Source organism: Meles meles, chromosome 7 (assembly GCF_922984935.1).
Source record: "Meles meles chromosome 7, mMelMel3.1 paternal haplotype, whole genome shotgun sequence".
NCBI lineage: Eukaryota > Metazoa > Chordata > Mammalia > Carnivora > Mustelidae > Meles > Meles meles.
The window spans coordinates 66,169,514-66,197,456 of NC_060072.1; the positions used below are offsets into that span (position 1 = coordinate 66,169,514).

General features: G+C 40.9%; 1 protein-coding gene across 2 annotated transcripts in view; it reads right to left on the reverse strand.

The window, feature by feature from the left end:
• The window catches only part of FAR2 (fatty acyl-CoA reductase 2), a 134,885-nt gene that overhangs the window by 36,948 nt on the left and 69,994 nt on the right, over positions 1-27,943 (reverse strand). For both annotated transcript variants that reach the window (XM_046012391.1, XM_046012390.1), the window contains one exon: positions 7,049-7,277. In XM_046012391.1, the coding sequence (XP_045868347.1) occupies positions 7,049-7,237 (189 nt within the window). In that variant the 5' untranslated portion in view covers positions 7,238-7,277. The remainder of the gene's footprint in view (positions 1-7,048; positions 7,278-27,943) is intronic.

Below are 27,943 nucleotides of genomic sequence, written 5' to 3' on the forward strand. Positions count from 1 at the left end.
ATCATACCCAATATAAAGATTCATGAAAACTTACAAAATGTTAAGGTTTTGCTCATTCCCTAATAACTCTCATAAGCTAGAAAGGATTAACCTAAAAGTTTTTATTATTTCAGTGAGGACCATTTCTATAGGACCATAAAGCAGTAGGGGTAGCAGTGTGATTATCGAACTTTGGCACGTAGAAGGGTAAACTAGAAAGTTATTAAAAACAAGCAAACAAACAAAAACCCAGATGTCCTGACTCTGGAGATTCTAATTCAGTTCTGAGTGGAAGCTTGGGCATCTGTACCTTGAACAAGCTCTCCTGTGAGCCTGATACACACTGTGAGAGCCACTGAGAAAGATCTCAGGCTCTTTGGAGTCAGGGAGGCCCAGGTTTGAATCCCAGTTCTGCTGTTTATTAGCTATGGGACTGGGGCAAGTTACTCACCTCTACGGGCTTTGGTGTTTTCATTTGCATATTTATCTAAAACGCTAATCGCTAAACTATCTCATTCTGTGTTCTCTGAGAACTCCTGTTTCAGCACATAATCTGCTATTCCTAAAAACAATTTTGCATTAAAAAGTCTTAGAACACTTTGCATAAAAATCTGTAACAAACACTACAGGGTGCTCAGCTCACTGTCTTGTTTTGTGCCCCCAAAGTCATTTTCACGGAGTTCTTTGAAACTAAGCTCCTAGGGCCCAAAAGGAGTAAGGGTAGCCAGGAAGAGGGAAAACAATCTGAAGATTACTCCCAACTCTCTAGCAGAATTGATGGCATCTCTGCATTATCCATGGGAAAGGATGGGAAAGGCCATGGTCCTAGTCCAGAAGCGGCCATCATTTTCCCCTCCTAAGGAAGTGGTCCTTGTCACTGGCAAACGTACCACCTGGCGACCAGGGCACGAGAATCAGAGCTTACAGGACGTGGTTTCTCAGGGGAGGCCATGCAAGGTGGTGGGGACAGCGTGAGCTTTAGAGGTAAGAGAATTGCGTGTAAATTCCTTGTCGCTTCCTTGGCATTTCCTTGGAGAGGCATCAACTTTCCTGGATGAGTTTCTCCTCTATGAGGTAGCAAGCATGCATGGCACAGAGGTTTGTGAGGGTGAATAGACTAATGAAAGTCAGATGCCTAGCAGAGTGCCTGCTGCTTAGTACATTCTAGAGCACAGGAAAACTCCATATATACAGCAGTGCTCAGTTTGCAAAAGCTGCTCATCAGACAGCTGTGTGTTCGTGTGTGCGCGCACGCGCGCGCATTTGTTGGGTCATCACAAGGTTTCTGATGTACCACGTGATGCAGCTATCTCTGCAAATTGTCAGATTCAGGCTAAATCCTGTGGTGTGGTGACTTTTTGAGTGAAAGGAGTGTAGGCAATTTGAAGCTTTGAAGAAAAAGACTTGAGGTGACTGTAAGAAATTGAAAAGGAAGGCAAGTGATCATGCCAGTGATCAAATTACCTAGTAAATTGTATTGAAAAAGAAAATAAGAGATTGAGAAAATAAATTGCTTCTGTTTCTGGGATTGTTATTATATCCCCAGGACTAAATCAATTTCTGTCTTTCTTCTTCTTTTTTTTTTTTTCCTTTTAAGAGAAAGAAAATGGCCCACAGTGGGGAGGCTTAACAGGCCTCAACTAATCTGAGTTGAAAACCTGTCAAACTGAAGGCCAGCTACATTCGCTTAAAAGTGTGTTTGTTAATCATCGGGAAATGTAAATTCCTGGCAAGATGATATCTCCTAGTTGTCCCGAGTTCATAGGAGCCTCTTGCTTTTTGTGGCCTAGTTTCTTAGGAAAAATAAAAAAACAGTAATGGAGCAAAACTGGCTTTGGGAATTTAAAATACAAACTTCTGCTTCTAATTGCCTTTGCCTTCTGTACAGACTTAACAGAATCATCAACATCAATCAGAATTTCATTTTGGAAGTGGCTGGCAACAAGCAGCTCTTTTAGACTGTAGCCTTGAACCAAACAGGGAAATGCTTTTCTCCTTATGAAAAAGTCTTTGAAAATTAACCAGGAACTTGTACGGAAAATGAAATGAACATTTCTGTTGGATGCTTCTTAGTACTCAACAACGTCAGATGCTGACCCTCCCTTTGCAGGTGTTACTTGGTTCAAAGTTGATCTAAGTGCCTTGTTTTTCTTCTCAGGGATTAATTTATCTAATGCATTCTAGAAATTACTACACAGAGACAGCCTTGTGAAAGGAGTCAATAAAGTATTTCATAAAATGTTCACTATCTTCTGTTGTCTTAAACCTGATTAGTTCTGTGAACTGAGAGCCCAGTGTGTGACCTGGCATGATTCATTAACCACCGCTCTCCAGGGTATTTCAAAGTTGATTTATCTCATGGACAAATGAGAGCTTATTGACTAATTCGCATTTTTCCAGAAAAGTTAACTTGAAATATCCAGCACAACCTGCCAAGCTCTGTCTTTGTTTATAAATCCATTTCCTGGTGACATCATACAAGATACTCCCACACTGGAAACCTTGAATTTTGCCTGGTCTTCTCAGATGATTAATTCTAAATCCAGCTTCATCTCATTGCAACCCCTCCCTTATTTGATTACTACAGATCAGTAGAAGAAGCCCAACCTTTTTCAGGATTCTCTCAATAAAAAATTTTTAGATACTGATTTCTCAAATACTCTTATTAACAACCTCACTCTTCATATAATTTCAAGGACCTGGTGTTTTCTTTTTCAAATATGGATACTGTCTCCTTGATATTTTCTTAAACAGTTGTTAAGAGTAGATTATGACCAATTTAACATACTAAATGGGTATAAATGGGACATGGTTGTTGGAAAAAGAAACACAGCTTTAAGGCACTAAAGAACCTCTCAACATTTCTTTGAACTTGGCAGCTGAATGATTTATTGGCAACTCATTATCTGTTGTCATGGGGAATAGCCATATCTTGTTAAGCAAGGCCATAAGCAATACAGCAAAATAAAGCATCGATCTCTTTCTCTAAAATTTTTTTGCTACAATGAAAAGCTGGTTGATGCATAATGAAATGAACACATTCTTCATAAGTAAGAGATTATGCAGCCAGCTCAGGGGCCCGGGACCCACAAGTTGAATAGCATGGACCTGGAATGAGCATGTTGACATTTTGGCACATGAAATCTTATTTTCCTTAGAAGTTTCTCAGATTTTAGGAAAGATACTAAAAGATTAAGAAAAGAATCATGTTGAATACCTGGAATCATATTTCTAATAAAAATAGAGCTAAATTATTTAATTTTGATAATCAGTTTCAAAACTCAAAATCAACTGGACTTATATCTGAGGACATAGTTATGGAAATTCATGATTGCTTTGCTGCCTTATTTCTTTATTTTAGAAAAAGTGGGTTTTTCTTCCCCCACTTGACTCGTGAAACGTTGTCACTGTATTTTCAAAACTTTGGAAAAGATTAAGATTACTGCTCTTATTTTTTCACTACAAAAGAGGGCACCTTTTTTCTCACCATAAAAATAAACATCCTTGTTATGATTGTAGTTTGAAAACTTGGAAGTGCCAAAAAAAAAAAAAGCAATAAAATTAATTCAAGATCCTAGCAGCATTTAAAGACATTAGTTGAGATTATACTGAATATGGTTTTGTATTTTTTTTGCACTGAATATAAGTATTTTCTCATGTCATTTAATAGTTTATAAAATATGAGGTTTAACGTCTTTATACTAGTTTAACACATGTATTATTGCTTATTTTATCTCTCCTTTATTATACAATATTCAGATTGGTTCCAGTTTTTGCTACCATAAATAATACTACAATAAGGTATCTGTATAATATTTGTGTGTCTCTGGTTGTTTTCTTAGAGTGCTTGCTTAATTATCTTTGTGAGGAAGTCCTCGAGAATCTGTCATTAATTCAGAAATCTTTCCCTCTATTGATAAGTTCCTTTAAGGGCCCTGAAAATACTTAGGAAACTTACTTATATGTGAGAAAACTGATCTGTTCTGATTCTCAAGCCCCAGTTCCCTGTGGCCCAATGATTTTAAAGAACCTTTTTTTCCAAATCATGTCCCACTTAATTGTCTCCCTCTGAAAGCAAGGAAACAGGAAGCCAGGAAGTGAGGGACTAGCTGTCCATACCGTGAAAGGAAAGGAATGAATCAGATGCTTAAGTTTTGATAGATACAACAGATGTTCTCTTGACTGTATTTCCTGGGCACTTAGTAGGAATCAAGGCAAACTGATAACATTTTAATTTATCATGTTTTAAAGAAATACTTCTAAGCTTCACACACCTGCTATGATTAAGCTACCTTTAAGAACACTGAATTAGGGCACCTGGGTGGCTCAGTGGGTTAAGCCGCTGCCTTCGGCTCAGGTCATGATCTCAGGGTCCTGGGGTCGAGTCCCACGTCGGGCTCTCTGCTCAGCAAGGAGCCTGCTTCCCTCTCTTTCTCTCTCTCTCTGCCTGCCTCTCTGCCTAGTTGTGATTTCTCTCTGTCAAATAAATAAATAAAATATTAAAAAAAAAAAAAAGAACACTGAATTACTTTAAAATGGGTTAGAGGTCACACATTACTATGTGCGACTGAAGAGAAATATTGCTTAAAGGTGACACCGGGCCCTACTTAGGAATAAGGAATGACTGCATGTCAGTCACTTTGCCTACATCAAAATAAAGTTAAATGACAGAATCTAAACTGGGTCCTGATTCATGGATATTTAATAAATATCTGCAGAATTAGAGACTTACCGGAAGTAATCCTAACCCAGACAGAAAGTAACACTAACCCAGACAGAAAGTAATACTAACCCTGACAGTAACACTAACCCAGACAGGAAACCAGAAGTGAGAGTGGCCAGATAATGGAACTAAGGCTTGGCCTGGGCCCAGGTAAGGCCACTGGAAAACTGGAAGGCACTAAACTTCTTCATTCAACAAATTTGGTTCATGACCTGTGGTTCGGTTGAGTGAACAGTAGTAACACATGTCCAAATTTGGTTGAGTGGACAGCGGTAACACAGAGAGTAACGACAATGGAAAGGTCTTAGACTTAAAAGTGAAAGGGAAAACACTGGGGTACTAAATGTATTATTGGTTTGGGCCAACTAATACACTTGGGAAAATGGTGTATTATCTGCCAAACCTAAGACTCTCTTACTCTCACTGGATCTGACATTAGGGGAGCATAAACGCAGACAGAATTACTAGGAAATCAAAGTTTTATGGGTGTATTCCCTGAAGTAGAATGCTGTCTTGGAAAGTCAATTGTGGCAGCCCACATATTTGGAATAATCGACTTGTAACATTCTCCCCAAATTCTAAGTGAATAGAGGAACATTAGAATCCATATGGAATAGTCTCACCTTTAAAAAAAGAGGATGCAAAAATGTTAAACTACATTATTTTGCTTTTAGGTAGAAGCCCAAGATCTGTCCATTCTGTGTGCCTCTATCCAATGACGTAAGTCAAACATTTATGAAAGAATAATGAATGCCTTTGCTACAAAATCAGAAATAGCTAGAAATATAAGACATTTCCATATTTTAATCTCTTGAGCATTTTGATGCTCTAGTAATTATTTCCTATTAAAACTATGAATCTCCAATAGTTTCACTATAAACAGTAAAATCAGTGTGGCTGCTGGGTGTCCATAGTGTGCTGGGCTAGCGGACACAGCTCCCTTAGATAGATGGGAGCCTTCCCACACACGGGAAAGGAGACTTTGTAAAAAAACAAAACAACCAACAACAACAAAAAAACCCCTTATTTACATTTTCCTTTTGTCAACCCTAAATGCCCAAGTATATTCCATACAGAACTCTAAACCAGACATGTGCCTTTTTTATTCAGCTCCCGTGGCAATCCTGGGAGGTCTCTGTGGTTGTTCCTATGTCGAACACTACAAACTGGAATGTATAAGGTAAAGTGGAATGAATTGAGAAGCCAGAATTTGAGCTCAGACATGCTTGAGACCAAAGCCAATACTACCTTCAAATTTGTAAAACATGGGAGGATATGCATAATCCTTTTTTGAAGGAGGGAGAGGGTTGGATACCCAAATGGTCATTTATACATATCATATTTCATTTTACATGTCTTCCCCTTAGAGGAACCTACAGCATCACAGAAATACCAAGCTATCCAGATCAAGTGTAGAACACCTAGACCTTGTGGAGTCTGGGCAACTGGAAGTATTATCACATGGCTACTTACTAACTGTATCTTTTTTTTTTTTTTTTTTTTTTTTTTTAAAGATTTTATTTATTTATTTGACAGAGAGAGAGATCACAAGTAGGCAGAGAGGCAGGCAGAGAGAGAGGAGGAAGCAGTCTCCCTGCAGAGCAGAGAGCCCGATGCGGGGCTCGATCCCAGGACCCTGAGATCATGACCTGAGCCGAAGGCAGCGGCCTAATCCACTGAGCCACCCAGGCGCCCCTTACTAACTGTATCTTATATACTAATTGTATCAGGATAGAAAAGAACAGATTATCCAAAAATGGGGGTGGTGCTGGAACTACCTTGAATTTAGAAGAAAGGTCGGGGCACCTGTGTGGCTCAGCCTTCTGCCTTTGGCTCAAGTCATTGTCCCTGTGTCCTGGGACCAAGCCCTGCATTGTGCTCTTTGCTTAGCGGGGAGTCTGCCTCTCCCTCTCCCTCTGCCCCCTGCTTGGGAGAGCACCCTCTCACAAAGAAAGAAGTAAATATTTTAAAAGAGAAGAAGAAGGAGAAGGAGAAGGAGAAGAAGAAGGAAGAGGAGGAGGAGGAGGAGAAAGGTTGGAAGGGGTTCCATTGAACGGTGATAGATCTCGAGCCTGAAGAGTCCACTCTGGGGGTTTTAGCATTTTGATTCTTTCTCAGTAATTTCCGGAACACAGAGTGTCTGCTCACCTGCCCTGGACAGGGCCTAGGCACTCCTCCTTCTTTTAAGGACAAAATCACAGATTTCTATGAGCTGTGGGTTGCCATCTTGTCCTGTCTCCTCTCCTCTATCTGCCCAGGCATCCTGGCCCCCACCTGCAGGTCTGTGGCAGTCAGGAAACATTATAGTGAGTCACCTTGTCCCAAGGCTCTTCCCCTATGGCATACCTGACTATTTAGGATCTGGAAAACCCTCTGCTGCGTTGTCTGGCCAGCCTTGGGTCGCACAAGGATGTAAACGACTTTCAGGTCGGGACTGGTGCGAAATAGCTTCTCCATCAACACTTTGCCCAGGAAGCCTGTGGCCCCAGTAATGAGAATGGACTTGCCACTATAGAAAGGTGCAATCATGGACATGATTCTTCCCTTGGTCTTTTACAGCTCCGGAAAGAGGTTCCTGAAAAGGAAGAGGAATAACAAAACTTTACATTCTCAGAAGTTCTAAAATGCAGTCAATCTAAAATGTTTCTGGCGCTTCCAGGAGTTCTGGATGCAGAAAAAGGTCACAGTGAGAGCATCATACTTTACTGACAACACGATTCATTTCAATCAGTATTTACTGAGCCCGTTTTGCATGCCAGATTTTATGTCAGGAATTGCAGGCCAAAAAAAAAAAAAAAAAAGAAGAAAGAAAAAGAAAAAAAACAAAGTAAGACATGGTTCCTGCTCTCAAGAGATTGCTCATAGACTAACAGAGGAGACAGACATCTAAATGGATGACTGAATACAATACGTGAGTGCTAAAACAAAGGGATTGCAGACACAGGGGGGACAGCAGGATTTAGAAATTTCAGAAAGGCCCACGGGTCTGCCGGGATGGGTGAAGGTGAGGTATACTGTGAAGGGAGGGCAGGAGCGGTGGGGGAAGGTGTTTCCAGCCCAGAGAGCAAGAGCAAAGGTGCAAGGTGTGGCAGGTCCTGCGGCCTGGAGGAAACAAAAGGACGTCAGTGAGACACCAGGAACATCAGTGATAAGGCTAGGAGTGGCCCCGTAACCCATGAAAACAAAGTTTAGAACAGCCATCACATTCTTTTTCAATTATGATATAATTAGTATTTCAGTTGCAGTTTTCTTTAGAAAAAATATTGGAGCAAATAACTTCTGGTTTTACTTGAATTCACAGGCCCTGGCCTACCCAGCCATTTCCAAGTAAATACATTTTTCTCTTCCTTGGGCTGAAAAGGGGTCTAGGGCCACCCTTTCCCCATGCGTTCCTCTCAGGGCTGAAACGCTGCAAAAGACAAAGGAAAGAGAAGGTTGAACAAGCGAGGCCAGGACGGGAGGCTTTGTTAAGCTCTGAAATATCACCGGATGACTGTAGGAGCTCCGTCCATTTAAGTCTGCTACTAGGAGCAGAGAGAAAGCAGATCTGGGAGTGGGAAGCCAGGTGCGGCCCTTAGGTCCTGGGCCTCCCAGAAAAGTGACCACATGCTATTGACATGCCACGTGAAGTGTCTGTCTCTTAGCTTGGGTTCAAAATGGTCCGTGGGAAGCAGCGGTGGAGAGCTTTGAATGAAACAGTGCAGTGGGCTGGGTGCAGACTTCCTCTCTGTCATAATAGGTCCCCTGAAACCTGCTGGATGACGGCGGGTGGATTGCACAGAACACAACTCCAGGGACCAGCCCTGCTGGTCTAGACCCCAGAGCTCACGAAGAAGAAGAAGAAGAAAAAAAAATTTTTTTTGAGAGTTAGCGCCCTGCCTTATTACCTCCAGTGAAGGTTCCCCTGCCAGTAACTCCTTAAAACTCCTTATCTCCTCAACAGTCATAATTTACAGATCATAATAATAGTCATAATTTAGACTGTAAGGATTTTGAGGCTGTTCTTGGGCAGCACTTTTTGCCTTTGAAGGATTCGTTCACCCATGAATTTACTCAACAAATAATTGTGAGTACCTGCCCTGACAGACTGTGCTGAATTCTGAAGATAAGCAGACGAATGAGGCAAACAGATCTCTGTGCTCCCTCTGGCAGAAGAGGCCAGCAATACAAAGATTGGTAAATACGTAAACAAGATGACAGACTGTACAGATGCAAATAAAATAAGGATCAATGACAGAAATCACATCCAATCATCGACCTTACCATTCAGTTTAGGAAATCTGGATTTCAAATCATGTTAGTTATATCCACTGAGTTACTATTTAAACTCTTTTACTGGGGCGGCTGGGTGGCTTAGTCGATTTAGCATCTGACACTTGTTTCAGCTCAGGTCATGATCATGGTTGTGAGAAGGAGCCCCATGTCGGGCTCCGTGCTCAGTGGAGAGACTGCTTGAAGATTCTCTCCCTCCACCCCTCCCCCCACTTATGTGCTCTCTCTCTCTAAAGGAAATAAATCTTAAAAAAAAAAAAAAGCCTTTATTGAAGGTTGAGGTGAAAAATATTACTTTGGAGAACACATTTGGATCTTGTGCAAAACAGCAACTAATCATAGTTTTTTTTCACCATGTTGCAAAATGTTACTCATATTGCAATCTACCCAATCACTTTCTAAAGATTTTATCCCTTGGGAAAAGTATTGAAGAGTCTTGCCTTGCTTGCCTGGAGGCTCAGAAAAGTGTGGAAGGCAGTACAACATCCTAGTTGAGCATGCAGGTTCTAAGCACGACTATCTGAAATACAATCCAAGTTCTGCCACTTATTAGCACTGTGACCTCAGGCACGTTCTTCCTCTCTCTGTGCTGTAGCTTGCTCATTAGTAAATGCGGATAACAAAAGTATCCACATAATAATGCTGTGGTAAGAATTATATGACTCAATATATTACTAAAACTCTTAGTAATCAACACAGTATTTGACTGACACAAAAAATACACACATAGGTCAAGAGAGTAGATCAGAGAGCCCAGAAATAAACCACGCTTACTTGACCAATTAATCTACAATAAAGGAGGCAAGAGCATAAAATGAGGAAAAGATGGTCTACTGATTAAGTGGTGTTGGGGAAACTGGACAGCTACATGCAAAAGAATGAAACTGGACCACTTCCTTATACCATACACAAAAATAAACCCAAAATGGATTAAAGACCTAAATCTGAGACCTGAAACCATTAACTCCTAGAAGAAAACACAGGTGATAATGTCTTTGCCATCAGCCACTGAAACATTTTTCTAGATGTATCTCCTCAGACAAGGGAAACAAATGCAAAAATAAACTATTGGAACCACACCAAAATAAAAAGCTTTTGCACAGCAAAGGAAGCCATCAAAACAAAACAACAAAGCAGCCTACTGAATGGGAGAAGATATTTGCAAATGATATATCCAATAAGAGATTAATATCCAAAATATATAGAGAACTCATACTAGTAAACACTAAAAAAACCCCAAATAATCGGAATAAAAATGCGCCGAGGATCTGAATAGACATTTTTCCAAAGAGGTCATATAAATGTCTAACAGACACATGAAAAAGATGCTCAACATCACTCATCATCAAGGAAAGTGCAAATCAAAACCACAGTGAGTTTTCACCTTAACACTTGTCAGAATGGGTAGAATCAAAAAGACAAAAAATAACAAGTGTTGGTGAGGATGTGGAGAAAATGGAACTCTTGTACACTTCTGGTGGGAATGCAATTTGGTGCCACTCCTGTGGAAAACAGTATAACGATTTCTCAGAAAATAAAAAATGGAATTACCATATGATCCAGTAATTCCACTACTAGGTACTTACCCATAGAAAACAAAAACACTCATTTGTAAAGATATATGTACCCCTATGATTATCGAAACATTATTTATAATAGCCAAGATATAGAAGTAATCTCAGTGTCCATCAACAGGTGGATGGATAAAGAAGATGTGCCATATGGAATATTACTCAGCTATAAAAAAATGAAATCTTGCATTTGCAACAATACGGATGGACCTAGAAGGTATAATGCTAAGTGAAATAAGTCAGATAAAGACAAATACTATATGATTCCACTCATATATGGAATTTAAGAAACAAAGCAAACAAAGACAAAAGAGACAATCAAAAAAACCAGACTCTTAAGTACAGAAAACAAACCGATGGTTGCAGGAGGGCAGGTGGGTGGGGAGATGGGCAAAGTAGATAAAGGGGATTGAGGGTACACTTATCATGATAAGCACTGAGCAATGTAAGAATTGTATCTGAAACTGATAGAACACTGTATGTTAATCATTTATCAATTAAAAAAAAACTCTTAGAAATATTCGTTACCCATACTATATACTCAATAAGTATTAGCTGTTAATATAGTCACTAGTTATACATTTTTCCTCTTAATAGTTCCTGGTTTTTCCTTTTGACATTTATTTTAAGTGCTCTGTCTTATGCATTTTATACACCCTCTTTTGGAAATAGGAGGTGATTTACAAGTCAGTCAGTCATCAAGCCAAGTAAACTGCTTTCCCCAAATGCAACTCTACTTGATGATGAACCTTGCCAGTTCCTTTTCCCACACCATACTCCTTTAGTATATTAGGTATAAATAAGCATGGTTGGCAGGAAAATACAGAAGAGAAACTGAGTTTGGATAGGGTTATTTCAAAACCTCACTTGTTCTGAAGATGTCAGATGCTTGTTTTGCACTCTTTTTTTATTTTCTTCAAAGATTTTACCCATTTGACAGAGACAGACAGTAAGAGAGGGAACACAAGCAGGGGGAGTGGGAGAGGGACAAGCAGGCCTCCACCGAGCGGGGAGCCAGACGCTGGTGATTCCAGGACCCTGGGATCATGACCCAAGCTAAAGGCAGAAGCTTAACTGACTGAGCCACCCAGGCGCCCTTTGTTTTGCACTCTTACATGCTTTGGTGGAGTCACATTTTCTAGAAATGCGAACATACTGTTCAGATATTTTGATCCCAGATACAGTTTTGTAACCTGTGATAAAAAATTTTAGGAAGCAGAAATGTATTTCTTTTTTTTTTTTAAGATTTTTATTTATTTATTTGTCAGAGAGAGAGAGCAAGAGCAAGCACAGGCAGACAGAGTGGCAGGCAGAGACAGAGAGAGAAGCAGGCTCCATGGGGAGCACGGACCCCGATGTGGGACTCGATCCCAGGACGCCGGGATCATGACCGGAGCTGAAGGCAGCCGCTTAACCAACTGAGCCACCCAGGCGTCCCCAGAAATGTATTTCTAATGAGCCCATTTCTCATGGGACAAAGAAGACTTAATATGTCCTCAAAGAATTGAATTTGCCTGCTCAGTAGGGAGTCCAAATACTTCTCAAGCAAAACCAAGCCATGGCAGAGTACGCTGAGTTCTTGGACAGGGAAACAAAACAAACCAGCATTCCACGGCCCTCATTCTCTGACTGTCAGAAGCAGGTGGCAGGAGAGTGTGGCCAAGGCTCTACGCAAGGCAAGTGATTCTGAAAAACATCTGAGAATTCCTCATCCTCAGATCAAAGCTGTATCAGAGATGTTTCTTCTACTTCTTGCCTCCACTCTCCACAAATGGCTTAGTTCCTGGCCGCAGAAACTCTTTTTAAAAATTTGGCTCCCAGGGTCCCTGGGTGACTCAGTTGTTTAAGGGTCTGCCTTCAGCTCAGGTCATGATCCCAGGGTCCTGGGATTGAGTCCCTCATTGGGTTCTCTGCTCAGCAGGGGGTCTCTCTCTCTCTTTCTCACTCTCTGTCAAATAAATAAATAAAATCTTTTAAAAAATGGCTCTCTGAATTCTGTTCCCTATATTAAACTTGCAAGTTCCAGGAATTATTAACCCTGAACATAATTCATTAAAATAATTCAGCTAATTATTTTAAAAATTACAGTAAACTCACATTCAGTAATGGATGATACAAACTCTAGAAGGAGGAATATGTTTAGGACCAGCTGACTGGTCATAGTTTGCCTTTCATATCTTGGGATTGCCAGTGCAGAGAGCAAAGGACAATTTGCTGTTCCTCATGCTCATGATATGGCTTGTGAGAAGCCTAAGCCACTTTTTTTTTTTTTATATTTTATTTATTTGACAGAGAGAAATCACAACTAGGCAGAGAGGCAGGCAGAGAGAGAGGAGGAAGCAGGCTCCCTGCGGAGCAGAGAGCCCGATGTGGGGCTCGATCCCAGGACCCTGGGATCATGACCTGAGCCGAAGGCAGAGGCTTTAACCCACTGAGCCACCCAGGTGCCCCAAGCCTAAGCCACTTTGACAATTTCCAGAATCATCCTGTATGAGGTAGGATATATGATGCTTGAATGAAAAAGGAGGGGGCCTATGAAAATCAGCCAGTGCATTTTTTTTTATAAAGGTTTTTTTTTTTTTTAATTTTATTTATTTGACAGAGAGATTACAAGTAGGCAGAGAGGCTAGTAGAGAGAGAGGAGGAAGCAGCCTCCCTGCCAAGCAGAGAGCCTGATGCGGAACTGGATTCCAGGACCCTGAGATCATGACCTGAGCCGAAGGCAGAGGCTTAACCCACTGAGCCACCCAGGCACCCCTAGCCAGTGCATTTTTATTGAATGTCTACTATGCGCCAGATACTGTCTAGACACTGGGAATAGTAGTGTCTAGGGTGTAGGCAGCAACTTAGATTCTTCCTTTCTTTTCTGGAGCATTTTTTTCCTCTTAAGATCATTCCTCATGGTCATGAGTAGAAATAGCTGGTTTTTACTCTTCTTTTGGTAGTAAAATGAAGCTGTTCTCGTTTCTAGAGAACAGATGTTAAAATACTGAATCATGATTGTTGTGCCAAGTTATACATTTTTTGCAGTTTTCAGCATATGGAAATTTTTCTTTGAGTAGTTCTTCCGAAAAACAAAAAATTGAGATTCAAATACTTAAGGGAGACAGGTTTACTGGTATTTCTTGATAGCCTTTTAGAGAAAAACATTTTAAAAAAAAGAAACAAGGTACTCTGTGCCTCGGGAAACTTACTTAACCAGGGTTTCTTGGTCTTGGTTCTATCAATATTTTGGGAGGGATAAATCTTGGTGGAGAGGTGTCGGGGTTGGGGCACTGTCCAGTACAATGTAAAGTGTTAAGCTGCATCCCTGGCCTCAACTCACTAGACGGTAATAATATCCCTCTTCCCCAGTCAGGTGTGACAATCCAAAATGTCTAGAATTTGCTAAATGTGCTCTTGGGAAAAATTGCCTCTTCTTCAGAGAAACATTGTTCTTGGACCTTCTTCAGTGCTCATTTTATAATATTCAGCACACACATTAAAATGTCAATATTCAAGGCTTAAATGTCTGCTTGTGAAACTAGGTACTAGATATGATCCCCCTGCCCCCCTATTTTCCCTACGCTAAATCCTTCATAGGTACGTACATTTATCAAGGAAATACATGCGTGGCATATCCTGATTGTGCTCAATGTGGAGATGAAGGAAGAATTCTTCAGAGAAAGATGTCCCACTTTTTATTTAACCAAATTTCTTTTGGTCTCTGTGCTTTAAGTTAGACTATGAACCCCACTTTCCACACAGACTGAGCCTCTCAATTTTATCCATCAAAACCAATTACAGGCAAATTTAGGAAAGAATGGCAATTGGACCAGCATGAGAGATCAGCTGAGGAAAAACCATTAGTATTGGTTGCTGTATATTAATAATTCTATGGATAATTGAGCCAATATCATCTATATGTAATTCTGTGCCTTTTTTCTGAAGATTCAAAGATGCTGTGTGTTAAGAGATAAGTTATGTTGGCAAATGGAGTGTTGGTTGGCAATGGACACAGTAATATGGGCTGATCTATTGAAGAAAACTGATGCTATTTTGGAAAATTCAGCAAATGAAAGTTGTTCTGCTTCATCAAAATTGAACACTTGAAATTCTTTCAATAAGTGTGCTGAATTAATTGCATAAATGCATTTATAAAATATTATTCAATGCATAAAAGGAGACCACAAACTTGTGAAAACATAATGTCCATTAAAAATCCCTATGGGAAAGACTGGGGTGGGGGGGCGTATGAAATAAATGACGGTAGCTGTATAACTGAGTGACAGGATTCAAGAGAAAGAATCTCATTTCATGTCTATAATTTCTTTCCATGATTTAAAAGGTAATTTAATAATACATTAAAAAAGAAGTTCTCAGAAAGTAATGGCTGCCAATATTTTTATAGTCTCTTCTTTTGCTGTGGGTACTGAAAGTACAAAGACATTATAAAACAAACCTTAGTTTAAAATGTATTTAGGGGCGCCTGGGTGGCTCAGTGGGTTAAAGCCTCTGCCTTTGGCTCAGGTCATGATCTCAGGGTCCTGGGATGGAGCCCCACATCGGGCTCTCTGCTCAGCGGGGAGCCTGCTTCCCCCCTCTCTCTGCCTGCCTCTCTGCCTACTTGTGACCTCTGTCTGTCAAATAAATAAATAAAATCTTTAAAAAAAAATAAAATGTATTTAAATTGTATATAAAAGTGTGGCTCAACTGACATTACACAATGTTGTAGACTGAATTATGTCCCTTCCAAATGCATATGTTGAAACCCTACCCCCTCAGTTAATGGTATTTGGATATGAGGCCTTTGGGTTACACAATGTCATCAGGGTAGGGTGCAAATTTGACAGGACTAGTGTCCTAATAAGGAGAGACACCAGAGAAAAGTCTCTCCTCAAACAGACACAGAGGAGAGGCTATGTGAGTACGGAGAGAGAAGGCTGTTGTCTACTATGCCAAGAAGAGAGCTCCCACCAGAAACTGAATTTGCTGGCACCTTAGTCATGGACTTGGATCCTCCCAAACTGTAAGAAATAAATGGAAGTTAAAGAGACCCAGTCTGTAGTATTTTATTGTAGCAGCTTGAGTAGACTAATGCACACACAAATACACATGAACAGAGACATCAACATTTCTGGGTGAGTAAAATAACTTGACAATATTTCTTTAAAGATTTTATTTTATTTATTTGACAGAGAGAGAGATCACAAGTATTCAGAGAGGCAGGCAGAGAGAGAGGAGGAAGCAGGCTCCCTGCAGAGCAGAGAGCCCGACGTGGGGCTCGATCCCAGGACCCTGAGATCATGACCTGAGCCGAAGGCAGCGGCTTAATCCACTGAGCCACCCAGGTGCCCCGACAATATTTCTTAATTTGGGAGTAAACCTGTGTCATTTTCCCATCATTGCAGATAAGGGTAGGATATTGATTCTTGCTATTCACATGTTTGTGAAAATATGGACAGGCCTTTGACAATAAGCTACAGAGACCTCATTAATCCAAGCTTTAAAAATCTGTATATAAGTCACATACCTCTTTGTCAGGTACTTAGCGAAAAAAAGTTTTCATCAGAGAGTTCTTTCTTTTTTATTTAGCGTTAGTTTCCAAATTATACAATTCAGCAATAAACTTAGATAACTTTCTGTGTGGGTTTGTTACACAAAGTCTTTCTGTGAGAACTTTCAAGTTCTTGATAGGGGAATACTGACCCTCAGGGGTATTGTAGGCAACTCTCCTTTGCGGGGGTGGGGGGGGGGAAGTAGTGCACAGCTCTCACTAATCAGATTAGCAATGGCCATAATCAAGAAAAACCAATTTGGAAAGAGTTCTGGGCAGGGATAAGGACAGCCCAGGGGAGCTTTAGTAACACAAAATTTACTAATTACTTCAACACACCTAATAACAGTCTTCCTAGTTTCCTTTTGCTTAGCTCTTTAGTAAGTCTTCAAAAAAACCCTCCAAATCTAACAAAAATTAAAAAGGAGGGGCCCCTGGGTGGCTCAGTTGGTTGAGTGTCCAACTCTTGCTTTCGGCTCAGGTCATGATCTCAGGGTAGTAAGATCCAGCTCCCTGTCTGGCTCTGTGCTTGGTGGGGAGTCTGCTTGAGATTCTCTCTCCCTCTGCCCTTTCCCCTACTTGCACACACTCTCTCTCTCAAATAAATAAACAAATCTTTTAAAAAATATAAAAGGAAAAGATACGAGCTAAACTCATCATTTCATCATAATTGATTAAATAGGTGTGCAGCCTGCCTACTATGAGCAACACTTGATGTCAGATGTGGATCATTAATATGTAAATATTCTCGCTAAATAGTAAGGCATTATGAAAATACATGGTATCATTGTTATCAATTACAGGTTAAGTCAAACAACAGGCAGCATGTGAAGATTCTAAAATGGTATCAAGAGAATCACAATCAAATGAAAATATTGATGTTTCCTATTTTGTCTTGATGAATTATAAATTGGGTCATGGTATAAATAAAAGAATGGTTGATTTATTAACACAATGACCAAAGGACCCCAACTGAATGGATAGTCAGCTAACCTACATTTTCCATGCTCTGCTTAGAACTAAAGATGTTTTGTTTTTAAGATGACATGACCTAGAATATCTATCATCTATTCTACCTACCTACCTATGAGACAGAAGGAGAGAAAGAGAGATAGAAAGGGAGGAGAGAAAAAGAGGGGGAGAGAAGGAAAGAGAGAGAGATGGGGCAGAGAGAAGGAGTGGGGGAGAGAGGAAGATGGGGAGAGAAATAGGGGGGTAGATTTAAGAAATTGGCTTGTGAGATTATGGAGGCTTGGTAAATCCAAAATCTGCAGGCTGGAGGCTCAAGGAAGAGCTGTAGTTTAAGATCAAATGCAGATTTTTTGGGGGGGGGGGGTGGGAGGGAGGTAGTGTTAGTTCCCTTAAGGCCTTCAATTAATTGGATAAGTCCCACTCACATTATGGAGAATAATCTGCTTTACCCAAAGTCTACTGATTTACATGCTAATCTCATTCAAATAACACTTTCACAGAAACATCCAGAATAATGTTTGACTGACATCTAGGCACTGTAGCCTAGCCACGTTGACATATAAAAATAAACATCATTAGTTCACTCTTGTCAACTTGGTGCCCATGCACAACTTTTTAAAACCATAATTTCCAAATAAAGATAATAAACTCATATTTCTGCCCAACATTATACAACTATCCTGAATACAAGTAAAACATACTAACCCTTTCCCCAGAAAAGGATGCAAAGTTTTGGGGTAATGTTTACTCTTCTTCTATTACTTAATAGATTACTTAAATACTGTATTTTGTATCCTCTTTGCCCTCCGCAAGCACATCAGCTGACCATGATTCTTTACCTGGTTGGGTAAAGGGTCTGGTCATCAGGAGCCTTCCCTGAACTGGGTTATTTTAGTTTTCCATTGACCTTAATCACAGGACATGGTAATACTCAGAGATACTTCTGTATTTCAGACATACTCTTCCTTATCTCCATTGTGAAGTAGCAGTCCAATTTCCCCTTGGTCATCCAGATCAGTCACCCCAGCCCACACCAAGACTCCCCCCCCACCCCTTTGCCTGTTGATTCAGAAACATGAGGAGTGCAAAGTGGCCAGGCCACCATCTTAACTTCCAGTTAGTTGCAATCAGTGCTGTGTTTCTGGGTGGAACCATTCTTCTCTTTGGAACTGAGATCTCTAGGCCAGCAGAACATAGGGTCATGGGGAGAGGGAGAACTTTTTTGCTAGTGGGCCACCTGGGTAATAATGAGTGGTGACACTCTCCTTTCCACCCCTGAACTCCTAGACTCATGAATCTGGGGTATGGGAGAAAATAGCACCATCTACTGGATACTGATTCACAGCATATACAGCCTTCTGGACATGCTTGCCTAAATCCTTCAAGGTTGTGCCACCCAGCTGGCACTATACACGAGGCTCCTACAAGTCATTTCAACCTTCTATTAAACCAGCTGCTTTGGGATAGTAGGGAACATGGTAAGGCCAGCGAATTCTATGAGCATGAGCCCATTGCCACATTTCATATGCTTTGAAGTGAGTTCCTTGATCAAAAGCAATGCTGTGCAGAATACCATGATGGTAAAGAGGCATTCTAGAAATCCACTCATGGTAGTTCTGGTAAAAGCACTATTTGCAGGCAAGGCAAATCCACATCCTCTATTTCAGTAAGAACAAAACACTGACCCACGACAGAAGTACAATTTGCCTCTAGGTAGCTGGCTTATACCCTGAGGACTCTGTGTTGGTCTCTGATGCTGGGAAATTGGGCATTCACCAGTGTATTTGTAGACAAGTTGGCCTTGGTGAGCCAAAGTCTATGTTGCTGAGCTCAACCTTTATCCCTGCCTCTATGACCACCTGGTTAATGAGCTATCAGCGCATAATAGGGGTAGTTGGGTATTCATAGACTAGGTCATCCTTTCCTATCCACTTGATTATTAAAATATTCCTTTGGTGAGGTCACTCTTTGGTAAACATTATGTGGTACACAAGTATCTTCATGTCTTCGCCCATTCCATATACCCCTTCCGTAGACTCGCTTGTCATCAATTTTCCAATCATGCTCTTTCAAAGTCCCTAACCACCCAGTCAAACCACTGGCCACAGGCCATAAATCAGTATACAGTTGCACATCGGGCCGTTTCTCCTTGCAAAGTGAATAACCAGGTGCACTGCTTGACATTCTGTTCACTGAAAGGTTCTCTCTTCTACTACTGTCCTTCAGAGGATGTCCCAGAGAGAAGCAGTTGTTCATCCCTCATATCATCTCTTCCATCAACAGACTATGGGGGCTTCCTCATGAGGCCATAGATGCAGGCTAAGGGAGAAAAGGTAGCGCAGCACCAGTGGGCACCATAGGCATTTGGGCCACTTCTTTGTGTAAATTACTGGTGTCTTGAGGTCTTTCTTGGGTCTGATCAGACATAAACAACACATCATGCCAGCAATGTAATGGGTCAAAATGATATCTTATGGAAGGACAAGGTGATCAAGATTCCTGCAAATTAAATTCTGGCAGAGAGCTGCAGAGCTGATAGACCCCTGAGGTAGAACAGTGAAGGTGTCTTGCTGGCCCCTGCCCCCTGAAAGCAAACTGCTTCTAGTAGTCTTTATCAATAGGGATGGAGAAAAAAGCATTTGCCAGATCAAAAGCCACATACCAGGCACCAGGCACCATTTTTCTCAAGCAATGAAATCACATCTCTCAGAGCAGCTGCAATCAGAGTCCCCACTGCACTAAGCTTATGACAATTCACTGTTACTCTACAAAATCCATTTGTCTTCTGCACAAGCCAAATAGGCAAGCTGAATGGGAATATGGTGAGAATCACCACCTCTGCATCTTTCAAGAGAATCAGAATGTGAGCAGGGTGGAGGGAAGGGGCAGAGGGAGACAGAAATAGAGAATCTAAAGCAGGCTCCACATCCAGCACAGAGAGCAATGTAGAGCTCTACCTCACCACCCTGAGATCATGATCAAAGCTAAAATCAAGAGCCAGACACTTACCTGACTGAGCCACTGAGGTGCCCCTCAATTACGCCTTTTTGAACTGAGGAAATGACAACAGAATGGGTTCAGACACCTACTGTGCCCACTGTGAGATGGTTCTAACCTAAAACTCCACTGATCACCTGACCTCCATAAACTCCTATTTTGACCAATGGACCACAGAGACATTTTGGGTTTCCTAGAATTACTGTCAGTTCAGAGCCAGGGTTAGTAATCCCTGAAAGCTGTCATTATTTTCTTTTTCCCCAAGGTACAGTTATCCTGGTTAAAGAATGCACGTCCCTTTGGGGATGGCTGGGAAAAAGATTAATGGAGTAAATTTTTAGCAATATTCAGGAGTTTCAAGGGGACTTGGCTTCCCCTTCATTCGGTCTATAAACTGGCTCATATCTGGGGATTGATGAAGGGGGTCGTAGCTCTGTTTTTATGATTCAAGTTAAATTTTGTTCAGTTGACCTAGAACTTTTCTGCTTCTACAAAGTAAGCAAAAATTTGGTGGGCTTCCCAAATATTTCACTTTGAGGAACACCATGATCAACCAGTCAATGACCTAGCCCTCTACAAGTCAGAATATTCTGATTTCAACTTTATCCTGCTGTCCATTATGGAACCATGATCACCTTGACTTTGGCATTTGAGGATCATCAGTTAGCTCCTGCCACACCAGGTTCTTCACTGCATTTAAGTTTCTCAATTTAATGACAGCAGTTCCCACTGTAAGTTCTGGCATACAGAGAAGAACGATCACTGAGCTCTTCAGGGATGCTGGGGCTCCCCTCACAAATTTACTTCTGTGGCCCAGCCAAATTAACACATAAAATGAACCATCACAACCATGACATTTTCTCCTAACACATTCACCATATGCAGGACTTCTGTCGCAAATTTTAATGAACAGAATCCTTGCTTGATGGCTTGGTGGTTGAACATTTAAAATACATATTGACAGGAAGGAAGTTTTCATTATTTGGAATTATTTCTTTTCTCTGTTTTTCAACCAAATTATTCATTACTGGTAAATTTTTTTTACCTCTAAACCGACTCAGCTTAAGTAACAACAATGAAAAAGTATGCGAGGTACGATACAGGCACAGTGAGAAGAACACTGGCTTAGGAATTAGCAGCAGAGCAGATTTTATTTCTAGATATTCTAATTGGTCATGTGACTCAGAATTTTGAATCTTGGCAGTTCTAGGACTCAACTTTCTCTTCTGGCAAATAATATTTTATCTAGTTCAGAGCCCTCTTAATAATCAAATAAAGTAAGAAACAAGTGAGATTATTACTCCAAGTGTCTTCTGACCAGAACAGAATGATGTTGCTTTTGCTCTGTATGTTGCATGCTATACTCTTTTTTTTTTTTAAGATTTTATTTATTTATTTGACAGAGAGAGATCACAAGTAGGCAGAGGCAGGCACAGAGAGAGGAGGAAGCAGGTTCCCTGCTAAGCAGAGAGCCTGATGTGGGGCTCGATCCCAGGACCCTGGGATCATGACCTGAGCCGAAGGCAGAGGCTTTAACCCACTGAGCCACCCAGGCGCCCCTACATGCTATACTCTTAATGCCACATTGACCCTGAGTCCAAATACCTCATGCTTCTTTAGTAATAGATGTTGAGGATACATCTTGTCACCTTAATTAGATAGTAAAACACTTGACACAGCTGTATGTATACATAGTACTGTGCCATGAAAAATCAATGAATGAATGACTCAGAACTGAAGGCCTGATTCATTTAATCAATGAATAAAAAATCAGGGGGTGGTTCACAAAGCCTTGTGGGTATTTGAATCATCTGGAAAGCTTACTAAAATGGCCCTTTAACCAGATCCCATTTTTTGAGATTCTGATTGAGAAAGTCAGAGGTATGGCCCAAGGATTTTTTTTAATTAATTAATTAATTAATTAATTAATTTTTTCAGTGTAACAATATTCATTGTTTTTGCACAACACCCAGTGCTCCATGCAATACGTGCCCTCCCTATTATCCACCACCAAGTAGAAGGATTTTAATGACTAGGCCACAGTTTCAGATGTCAGGGGGAAGAGAGATGCGGGTGTAGGGAATTTAACTAAGTGTGTTCTGGGATTCCCGATCATATTTTGTACCTCAGCCTTTATCTTTAATGTAAGCCTATGTTGTCCCTCTGACTCATTTTTTTCCTTAAAACAGTACATAAAATAACCTGCTTACTTGAGAATTCTTATTTCTAATAAGAGTGGGAGGGGGCAAACACAGTTAGAATGCTGTGGAGTGTGGCTACTGTCCAGCCAGGGCCTTTGTCTGAACTTAGTCTGCCCTCCTGCTGGCACTAAGGTAATTTTGATGAGAGACTTTCTACACGTTTACTACCAGATCTAAGTTCACAGGTGTGACCCACAATGACACATGTATCATAAGAGGTGGGATGGGGACACATCTTTTCAAATAAATAAACAAACCTTTATTTATTTATTTGACAGAGAGAGAGCGAGAGTGAGAGCGAGAGAGAGAGAGAGAGAGGGAAGCAGGCTCCCCGCTGAGCAGAGAGCCCGATGTGGGGCTCGATCCCAGGACCCTGAGATCATGACCCGAGCTGAAGGCAGAGGTTTAACCCACTGAGCCACCCAGGTGCCCCATTAACCAAACCTTTAAAATATTATTCTTTTCTCTGTGTTCTGGCTTCAACTAAAAGTTGAAACAAATAACTGTTTAAAGGAATTTTAAAATTATAGTTCAAATATATGCACAGATAGTAGAATAGCATACCAATGATAAATAAACATATTGCATTACCCCAGCGGGAGAAAGATTATATATCAAGGGGTCCTAACTTCCTAATAAGATATAGTCTGCCCCGTGTATGGGTTGAAAGACTTATTCAGACTCATTCAAGTAGAGTTTTGAAATGAGGCTGGAAATTCCTATCTCTCAGTCCAGACAACCATATCTCAACCTGTTTATTGAACCAGAAAAACAACATGCAAACAAAATGGTTGGAATATATAAAAACCTTTGACAGCAAGACCTGAGTAAATGGAGATCTACTGAACGTCATGAGCTCAATCCATCAAAAAGACAACTGATTCATAGAATAACATTGAGAAATGGCTGCAAAACCATAACACAAATTATTGTTTGCTCCCAAATATCATAATAGTAAACGTGACTGTTTTACAAACACGTGAGTTAGTGATATTTGCTACTGTCAAAGGTTAGAGGCAGTACTTATTAACTGTATCCATCCAAAGAAAAGACACAGCACTAGTCACTTCATACAGTGAGATTCCAGGAGTTTTGTCATTGCCACATACCAACTAATTATTCTTGAATCACATGGGAAATTATATTTTTGAAAAGGTTAATACGAAGGTCAGTTAATTATATATGAATCCATATGGTGAACTGGAAATCCTTATTTTCTGATGGAATTTACGGATCATAAACTATGCCAATAAATTGACAGTCTCTCTGCGAATATCTGAATAAATATAAATATACTATTTGGAAATGTGCAGTTAGGCCTTTGTAGGAGATTAATTCTGAATTAAGGCTGATGCTTTCCCTTTCCAGTTCTCTCCATAGGCTCTTACTGTGCACTGGAAATGCAGCAAGGCACAAACAGCACCCACTCTTCTCTGATAAGGTACAATGACTACAACTAAACCTCATCAAAAATTTTAGACATTAGTCTGTAAAATAAAGGTCCTTAGAGGTCTGAAAAAGTTACTTCATGTCCATATGAAACTGTGGGTAGTGGCTACACAAGACTAGAAGAAAAAGAACAGGTTTGGTACACCAAAGTGCAAGCCATCAGAAAGTCGCCGTCCGTCAGAGCTGCATGGGGTCAAGGTCCTTGGCCTAACTGTTTAATATCACTTTCACAGGTGAGAGAAGCACTCCGTTCTCTCCTCCAGTTACTATGCTATTTAAATGGATACGGACTGCATTGTACACTCTCTTTGACAATGTTCATGACTGTGTGCTCGCCAATCCAATCACCTACGTTTCACATGCTTTTTACAGTCTTATTGGAATATTAAACCCACTCTCTGTTCATTTTACTGTGGGCAGGGCTAGAATATCTTTCACGTTATTAAAGCTGCTGTTTCACAATTTGGACTCTGCTATCTAGTTCTAAATCTGAGCCATTATTTCAAAACGTATAAGCCAATGTAATTTATTGCTTCGTATCTACAGCAAACACCTACATCTCTTGCTCAGTCAAAAACAAATTTTGTTTCCCTGGTTTTTGTCTCTATGTCCCCCACCCCAAGTTCTACAAAAGATGTGGGGTGAATGAGAGGGAAGGTCTGAGACTCCCCGAGTCTGAATTCCTGCCTACCTTTTAAGGGCCTGCCTCTACGTAACACGTTCTATCTTGAATATCCGTGTACACGAGTTCTTTGCTGTACAAGAGTTGAAGTCCTTTAAGGACAGAGACCGTAATCGTTGTTTTGTGCCTCAGACATTATCACTGAATGCAAAAGTTCTGCTGGACCCTGTCTCCAGCTGCATGCGTGTTCATCACTGAGCTCACCTCGTAACCCTGAGCTCTTCCAGGGCAGGAATGGTAGGCTCACTTTTTATCCCGGTGGCTGAGAAACTCTACAAGGCCAATCAGTGTCACGTAAGGGACTGAATGGATGAATGGATATGTGAGGATGAAGGGCACACTAGATGCTAAGCCATATCTCTGGTCTTTGAACTCCTTGTCCCTGGGGACTCAGCCGTACAAAAGGCAAAAAGCTCTGCCTGTCAGGTTGACGTGTATGGTCTCTAAAAGCCTGTGTGAACCGACTGGCTTGGGATTAGTTTTGTGAAGTCATTTACATAACTAACATTTTTAAAGTTCAAATTTGGTACCACTTCACATGGGTGCTAATAAGAAGTTACTTTGAATCATCTTTCCTGTTCATTGAATAGTGCTTTAAAATTCCATTTAATGTGTTCATTTGCCATTCCTTTCCAGAATTCAGCATTTGGAGGAGGGGAAGGGGGAGGTGGCCAAAATACTCACTCATGACTAGGCCTATCATTATAAATTCTGTGAGTGATCATTCATTATATTTAGTTCAATCCTATTTTAGGAGTTCTGGTGAAAAAAAGAATGTACAGAAATATCTAAATTACATAGAAAGTAGTGGGCAAGGTGACACCTCTTATTTTCACAGTAGCTACTTGATGTAAGTTGGGAAATTCATCCATTCATTCACTGATTCATTCAACTGCTAGTTGAAAGTACATACTATGTTGCAGGCATTATACTAGGTGTTATAGAACTTCTAACACCTGCAATGGTTTTAAGCTTATTTGTATCCCCAGAATACATCCTAAAACTCAGATGAATTTAGAGACCCATAGGACCCTAGAGTTTCTTTAGGGCTTGGGCAGTTCCCAGAAGTGAAATGAATGAGATGGACAATTTCAGATTCTGCTAATGAATTCACAGGCGATTCACCTTCAACTGATATGCCATTTCAACCCTGACATAATTCCCCAGGGAAGGACCTACTTACACCAGCACAAGCTGGCTTCCCCCACATCCACCCCGTTCTGATCCGAACTCCGGCACTGATACCATGAAAAATGCACCGAAGAGTAATGGTTTCAAACATCTGTGGAGACTATACTTCTATTTATTGAGCAAGTGCTGTGTGATCACGCCATGATGATGCTTTTCGTGGGTGCAGCTGCAAGACTGACGAAACCAACGGGCAATGGCCAGAGCATGTATCAGAATAGAGCTTTGACCTACAACCTGCTGCACCCGCCCACGAACCCAAACCCTTACTGACAATAAACACCCTAGAAAGCCAACCTGATATACATCAGATTTGCCAGAAGTCAAATTGCTTATCTCTAGGAACCATCCACCCAGCTAAACTCTAACCTCTGGGATGGCTGGTCCAAAACAGCCAAGACATAATGAATAACTGGCCACTTCTCTAATGTTTGTCCCCGTTTCCAACTTAGCATCAACCAGCAAAAGCCAAATACATGTCACTAGCCAATCCCACAGGATGCCCTACTTCTTAGATGCCCACCTACAGCTTCTCTGTGTCAACAGCTCCCAATCAGGGGGCACCTAAAGCCTTCCCTCCTTCCACCACGAAGCTTTCCAGCTCCTTCGCCTGTTTCTGAGCCTGTGCCAAAATGCAAGGGCTGGTGCCTTCCAGACTCCTTTGCTCCAGCAAGCTCAGAATAAATAGCCTGTGAGTGTTTTCATTTGGTTAGTCTTCCTTTATTTCCACACAACCATTGTACTCATTTCACAGATAAGGGAAGTTAGAGATTCCCTTTGGAATGGAGCTGTCCAAGTGGCAGAGCAAAGTACTGAACCTGATCTCACTAATCCCAAAGTGATTCTATTCACCGTTACTCAAATGTAGAAAAGATGAGAGAAGCTTCTCCTCCACTGTCCTCTGCTAAACTTAATTTGTACTTTTGGAGTCCTTTTATTTTTTCTTCAAAGAAAGTGATCCAAATTTAATGAGTTATCAGTCTACCGGCCTGGTAGTTAAGCAGGGAAGTTCAATTCAGATGCAGAGTTTAAGGAGGTATCTGGGGTTGTAATGGTGACCCTAAGCCTGAATTTCATTACCATGATTTGACTACATGAACAGGTCTAGAGCCCAGTGGGTGGAGAGAGAGGAGTTGTTTGTGGGGGAAAAAGTCCTCTGACTGTCCTGTCACCGATCCTTGGGACCACAGAGCGGCCACCTCGGTGCATCTGACTGACTGAGGGCAATTACCAAATGTGAACTACTGTGTAACTTTAAAAGTGTTTAAAAATAAGAGGCTAGCTCTAGAATGCATCATTTTAGCGCATGTGTAATTATCAGTTTAGAGTACTGGCAAACATCCTAGTAAAATGGTGTTCGAGAGCAAGAGAGACAGTTGATTAATGATAATACAGTTCTAGGGAAAAGAAGTTTCCCTTTCAGTCACTACCTTTTGTCATTTTAAGCCACCTAGTTCTAATGGAGTAAAGGTTCCAAGGTTAAATAAGGTCTCAAATTCACACAGACTTTCCTCTCCAGTGCACAGAAATCCCTCAAGTTCTGTGTCCGAATCTGTGTGAATCCTTTTGTGCAACATGAAATGTTCTGCATTGCCACCGAGGCACAAAGATATCCCGAGGCAAGTCCATGCTGGGCCTTCAGATCCAGCCGCCAAGAACAGAAACAGAGGCCCCGCCCCAGCCGCATTCGCCATGATTCTCTGTTACTGAGTACACTGACTTCAGTGATTTCTCTGTGGGCTGGAGAGGGAGGGGAGTTTTCTCAGGACTCAGAGCAAGAGCACACGCCCTAGGGCACTTGGCCACATCCAGTGACTTTGCCCTCAGGGAAATCAACCCACTCCCTGGGACTAAGGTAATCCTCAGGGATGAAAGGCAGGAAGGACAGATAGCTGCCACTGGCCTGCTGCTGGAATTTGCAACAAGAAAGAAGAGACGACTTGCTTTTCATTTCAAATGTTGACCCAGGAAGGAAAGAAATAATTTTACAATTCATACTTTTTTTCTTTAAGAAGTAATTCGGAATATAACGTTAAAGGAAATGTTGGGAATATTATCTCGTTGTGATGAAGTCTGCAGAAACATGAAAAGTGAAAATAAAAAAAATAAAAGGATTGAGCTGGAGAGACAAGGGGTTGGGGGGCAACAATCTTTTTTTCCCTGAAGAGGACAGAACTGAGGAGTATATAAACACAAATAAGAACCACAGTTTTGCAGATTATCTAGGTAAGACAAATCTAAAATTTGCAGAAATTTCTCCTTCGTGTCCTTGAGAATGTATTTTTGGATTTCTGTCAAATATACAGTAAAAAAAAAATCACAGTACTACTAGAGGAAGAAAAAAGAAATGGGGAAATGCATTTTAGCATGTTT